General features: G+C 43.5%; 1 protein-coding gene across 1 annotated transcript in view; it reads right to left on the bottom strand.

Moving 5' to 3' along the window:
- The window catches only part of cux1b (cut-like homeobox 1b), a gene marked incomplete at its 3' end in the record, with an annotated part of 60,769 nt that overhangs the window by 39,830 nt on the left and 14,474 nt on the right, over positions 1-6,465 (bottom strand). The window contains 1 exon segment of the mRNA XM_035679760.1: positions 3,280-3,390. Coding sequence (XP_035535653.1) covers positions 3,280-3,390 — 111 coding nt within the window.

Below are 6,465 nucleotides of genomic sequence, written 5' to 3'. Positions count from 1 at the left end.
TTCTGTACAGGAACATTTGATTGCAACAGTTTGTGGGGACACACACATACTCACAAAACTTGACCTAATGAAGATTGAAGTTAGGGGGCAACGACAGATTGTGTGGCTCGGGAGACTTCTGCGCCTTTTTATGAAACCTCTGCCTTAAAAGCTAAACCTGATTGCTGCAGGGAGTGCGCATCAAACTGACCTGGGACCTGTGTCTGGGGCTGGCTTAATTCCCCAGGGTTGTCCCAACAGGCCGCTTTTGGGGCTGAAGGGACAGGTCATTGACCTCTGTGACCCTGCCCCCATTGTTACCTCATCAGGGGTCGGTTGTGGGCTGTTTGTCTGGGGCAAAATTCAATATTTTCCCCTGGCTGGGAAATAATGGAACCTCCAAGCCCGCCCCTGCCCTGGCCCCTGCCCCCGCCCCCCATTCCCTGCTCTGGTTTCTCCCCCTTCTTCCTCTCTCTCTCTCTCTCCCACTCACACTCCACACACACACACACAGGAGAAGCATGCACAAAGAGGAGAAGCGGCAGTTCTGTCATTTGCATTAAATTTTGATTTAATCTTAATTTTCCATTTAGGAATCCTTTCAGTTACTTTTCCGATGACCTGAACTAGTTCCTGTTTGGATTTTTGTTTTTTCCAAACAGGAACTAGCAAAATGTGCTTAAACACCTGAGTGTATTTGTGTAAATTAGTGTATAAGACCTTTTTCATCTCACTATTTTACACTTGCAGTGTGCTATTATCACTGTTAAAATGTATATAAATATTTATGTATACACAGTGGCCAAAATAGAAGCCTCTGTATAATGTAATGCAGTCTAGTCTAGTAGTCCTCAAATAATTACTACCTTTGCTCAAATCATAATGTTCAACATTTGTTGAGACTGCATCTGCACAAGGGGGCCGCCTTAACACTACCATCATTTTTTAAACAACTGTTTGAAGTTGCTGTATTAATCTTTTTGTATTTTTAGGCAGACTTAATTAAATTCCTAATGTTATTTGAATCTAGATGCTTATCATCTCGTATTTTTGTAGTTGAAGTTTTGCGACTAAACATTGTAACACACACACACACACACACACACACACACACACACACACACACAGAAACCCATTTAAACAACAAGATGCAAGCTACTGCTTTATGCTGAAGACCCGAGCCCTGAACCCCTTTGGTCCACTCTCTGGTGCTCCGCCCACCTGCCCCCTCCACTTCCAAAGATTTATGACCATATAACATAACAATGCACACAGACACCATGGTCATTCTGTGTGTGTGTGAGAGGGTGTGAGTGTGTGTGTGTGTGTGTAGTGAGGGGAGTGGAGGGGGCCCGGCAGCAGGAGATGGATGGCTGGTGTGTGAGCTGCCGGCAGACAGCAGACAGGCCAGCCCGAGGAATCCTCCAGGGAGTATGGAACTCCCATTCGCTGTCTGTCTGCCCTGCAGCTAAACACAAACGTGTGTATGTGCATGCGTGCGCGCACACTCACGAGCACACACAAAGTTGTTTTACTACCACTGCCTCTGGCTAGCAATCTTTGGGACATTTTACAACCATTCCCACCCCTGCCTTTATAACAGTGTGGTAGAGGAGTCTTGACTAACTAAAAGGAAATTAAGAACTGGATGAATAATTCAGGCAACTTAGGAGGCACAGTGAGATGTAGTCTCAAAAAAAATTTTCAACAGTGTGTCAGTCCTAATGAATTATGAAAACTTTGTTTTCACGCTGCATTTCTTTGCACTACTTTGGAAATGCTACAAAAGCCTGTGTGTGTATGTGTGTTATTATGCAGACCATGAGTGCAGTTCACGCCGAGTACAGCTCAGCAGACTAGACACAGTCAACGTGGGCCGGTCTCCTGGTTGTTGAATAATGGATCAGAGACGGACTCCCGCTCAGCCTAATGCAGTCTGATCTGATGTGACTGTGATCTCCGCTGACTGGTGCAGACCACAGAGAGCTGACAGCCTCGCTCTATAGGCTGGTCAGCCGAACACACGCAGCCACGCAAGAGACAGAAAACACAGCTCCGCGACTAGCACACAAGACGATTGGAGCATTTTTAATCAAGCGCAGGCCATCACGCGTTATGAACCAGCCTATTTGGTAGGCAGCCTCGATGCCTATACACTTCCAAACGCCGGGAGTTTTAGTGTTGATTCCTATTGAGCCTGTTACAGCCCTGTAATGAATCCTGTCGCTCGTCTGGCCTGGCTCAGATTCCTCCTCCACATACCAGGGAGATGCCAGGGGCCACACAGACGCCAGAGGAGCCTTCCTAAATCACAGCCTTGTTACACTGATGAATGTGTGTGTCCTGTTCTGTGATCTAGGCTATCTGCCTCTGTGTGTTTGTGTGTGCACCTCTGCTTCTCTGCATGTTTTCTTTGTGTGCATGTCCCTCTCTGCCTCTGTGTGTGTGTGTGTGTGTGTGTGTCTCCACCTCTGTGTGTGCTGCTCGTTATGTGGTTATACTTGAAAAGGAGATTAGAGATGAATGTGTAGGGTAATGTGAAATTAGTGTCTTTTGTATGCAGGTACAGTTTTCTCTGGTGTATATTCCACTACACCGGGTGGGCTACAAGCTGAAGTCAATAGTCACAATCCTCATCCTGTGGTAACTATAATAGGCCTACTGTCAACTCCACCGAGATTTGACAATTTTCTATCCACCGTCTACTCCATTCATACATAATTCATACTACCATCAATAATTCACCATGGTGACATTACCAATAATAACACAACAATACTTTGTTTTCGCTGTGTGGTTTAAAATGTGTTGCCTTGGTAACAGAGATGAAACAAATATTCCCAGGAGGAGTGATGGGAACACAGGAACAGGACAGAATTCCCTCCTGATCCCACTTAGTAGTGTTGTCACACTCTCTCTCTCTTTCTTTCTCTCCCTCCTGCTCTGCTTCTCTCTCTCTCTCTGTCTTTCTCTCTCCTTTCTCTCACATACACACTCACAGACCACACTTTCTGCACGCATAAAAAACTAGGTCAGATAATACAAACTCCTGAGGGGTTTTCTGTTTTGTCTCTTTAGGATTTCAGGGAAACTAATGGAGAGACTATTTTTGGGAGCCAAGCCCGCATCTCTGTGCCGTCTACTCCTCCCCTGCTTTCTCAGTAAATAATCACCGCCGCATTTATGAAGAAGAGAAGAGACACAGAGAAACACTGAGGCAAACTGCGATTGTCAAAAGAATTGCGGGATATATGCGTGGCTGTGTGTTGGTGTGCGTCCGTGAATATCTGATTTTCTCACCTCTGGTGTGTTCTTCTTGAACTCGCGGCTCAGGTCGATTAGTTTCTTCCTGGTCTGTTCGCTCTCATCCTGTCTGTTGGCAAGCTGTGTGGCGGTGGCGTCTAGTTCTTTCTGCAAAACAAACACAACTTTTGTTAGTGTGCTAAGAGGAGAGCTGCTCACTTTTATCATACTAACAATTACTGTTACTGTCATTACAATCAGCATCATTGTTATCACTCAGGATAAGAAGACAGGCGATGTTTTCCGACTAGACAGCAGACTCCTTGACCCATCTGGCATGCTGCTGACTACCCATCCTGCCTCAGCTGAACTTGGCCAGTATGTTGTGGCAGCAGAGGCAGAAAACAGAACCACAACGGCGCTGTCCCGCCAAGGAAAACCCGTCTACACCAGTAGTTTGATCTGCTACCAGCGCAAGCAATATCCGAGCCATTCAGCCTGTCAGTCAATCAGTCACCACTGTGTCGTGCAAGACAACCTCTGTAGCAATAGACTACTACTACTACTACACACACGCAGTTCGCAACAATTATTGACTGTCTGCACCAGACGACCCCTCCCCTCCCCTCCCAACATAACGACAACAGCACAATTATCAACAACAGCAGTGTTGTCAAGGCTGAGGCAGGGCCCGCCTTTATCCACATCCATTTTGCATTGTTATTAATAGCTATTTATGGGACCTGTTCCAGATGATGGGCCAAGTGCTGACATTAACAAGACGTTCAGGCCTTGTAAAGATTGTATCTCTCTCTGCTGAGTGTGTGAGTGTTGCTGGATTATGTTTCTGTTGGATTCTTGCCTCCTGTCACGCTCACTCCTTTTTCCCCCCCCTTCGTTTTTTCCGTACTCGCAACAGATCATCCACTCACTCATTCAACCAGCAGTACCTTCTCCTCCGTTTAAATCTCTCTTCTCCCTTTACTCCGCCTCCCCCCTTCTCTTCTCCCACCCCTCCCATCCACCTCCTGTGAGGCCGCCCACCCCTGAGAGTGATTAAACGCTGCTGAAGGGCCGTTATGCTAACTAACACACTAATCATTTAATACACACATTACCACAGGGGCCCTTGTGGCTCAGTCTGCTGACAAGGTCCCAAAACACACTCACGCACACATGCCCACCGCCCCATATCGCCTACACCCCCCCAACACACACAAGAAAATACAACCCTCTAAAGAAATAGTGTGATCAAGTACTAATTAGGAGATTTTCCCCCCCATCAGCATTAAGTTCAATTCCCTGACCAGCCGTGATCTCATTTTATCCACAAACCATAAAAAAATATAACAAATGTTGGTTGACTGTCCTCTGCGATGGATTTTAAGCAGTAGTACAGGATGTTTGAGAAAAAAAAAAAAAAAAAAAAAAATGCAACTGCTCACTTGCTTACATGCCATCTTGCTCTCGCTGCCCATGGAGCAGTTGATGTAGCAGCCTGTCTGCCCATGGCCATGGAGCAGCTGCACTATCTGTTAGTGAATTCGAGCGTGCGTAGAAGCTTGTGCAACGCTTGATGAAAGGAGGAACCTAATAAATTTTAATCATGTTAAATTAATTGTCAAAAAATGAATGCTCTAGTTCATGAATAGAGGTGTAATTATTATATTGGTAAAGATTAGCTACAGGAACAAGAATATAAGGCCCAGTTGGTTCAGATCTTAGTCACTGGGAGATATTAATCACAATATGATGGATTAGGCCTTGAGGCTTACTTTCCAAAATCATTCAAAGATAATAAATCTGTGGAACACCTCAATTTAAAGCCTGCCAAGAAATCAGAAACCAAACAGCCAACAACCAGGAATATCCCAAAAACAAAGAGATCCTGTCGTTAATCATCCAAACTGTGCCATTAAATACCAGGAATTAATTTAGAAAATATAAAATCTAGTACATGAATCTGAATCACTACATAAGGAAAATATCATGAGAACTGACAGATTTATTATGGTGTGTGTGTGTGTGTGTGTGTGTGTGTTACGCACCTCAGGATACAATTAAGTGCATCCAACTTGAAGAATAGTTTGAGTTTGACTAAGTTAATTAAAACTTAATAACGTTTGGTTTGCATTACAGCGTTTGTACCATCTACATCTCAGCTCTGGGTTTATAAAAATAAGAACATTACCTCTAAGTTTATATAATAACCTTGTAAGCAATACCTTCTTTATTAAACTAACCAGAATGCTCTTTGATATGAAAATGAGTCTGAGAAAACTTTATGTAAATCTATTTTCAACTAAACAGAGTTATCCAAAAGTCAGAGGAATTTAACACAATAAGGCCATCTATTCATATAAATTGATTAATGAGCTCCGTTTCTGAGCAAACCTGAAATAACCACATTCTTCCACTAGGGTTCTGCTTTAGGAGGTCATGTGCCAATCCCTGACGCCCTTGATTCTGTCCAATCCCTTTCCAAAACCCTGCATATATCCCAATGTGTTACCAAATCCTCACTCCCAAAAAAAATTCTCACTGCTAAGCTAAATAAACACATCACACATGGAAGAGGATTGATTCAATGCCAAGTGGGCAAGTAATTATGGGCATGGTCTCAGTTAGAAAAAAACATAAAAAATAAAAACAGACCCTCAGACCCAGTCAGGTTTTGACTATGCAGCAAACTCTCTGCCCACATCAGCAGACCCGGGCAGACTTTACACTCTTCTTGCTGATAGAGCGTAACATCCGAAAGTGCACAATCCCCACTGCCTGCCCCTTGTTCACACTCACACACACATCAAGTCTTACTGACTGTTAGGAGACCAATACTATTCCCATTTTAAATACAATTATCTGTCATATCTAAGCACCTTAAGTAAAACACTGAACTAATTTGTTCGTATTTGCTCTGTTGAATGCGGTTTTTGTAGAATGTGGGTTCTTAAATAAAACCGTGGTCAGTTTACGTGTTACAAAGGTGCATACTCAAGCTAGAAACACACAGGAGATTTTTATAAAAACATTTTTAGAGTTGGGCGGGGTTTATAAAAACAAAATTTAACCTACAGTGTGTGACAGACTTTTGCCAATGCAACAATTTTATTTTTCAGTGGCTTAATATGTACTCATGGTGTCAAACTAACTACATTTCCTCTGAAACTGGTTTCAGAACATTTACATAGAATACATACAACAGATGCAACTTCCTCGCAAGAAGATATATATATATATATA

The sequence above is a fragment of the Morone saxatilis genome, unplaced genomic scaffold, assembly GCF_004916995.1.
Source record: "Morone saxatilis isolate NCDOM2014 unplaced genomic scaffold, NCSU_SB_2.0 Contig8, whole genome shotgun sequence".
Classification (NCBI taxonomy): Eukaryota; Metazoa; Chordata; class Actinopteri; family Moronidae; genus Morone; species Morone saxatilis.
This window is presented reverse-complemented; position numbering and strand designations above follow the sequence as displayed.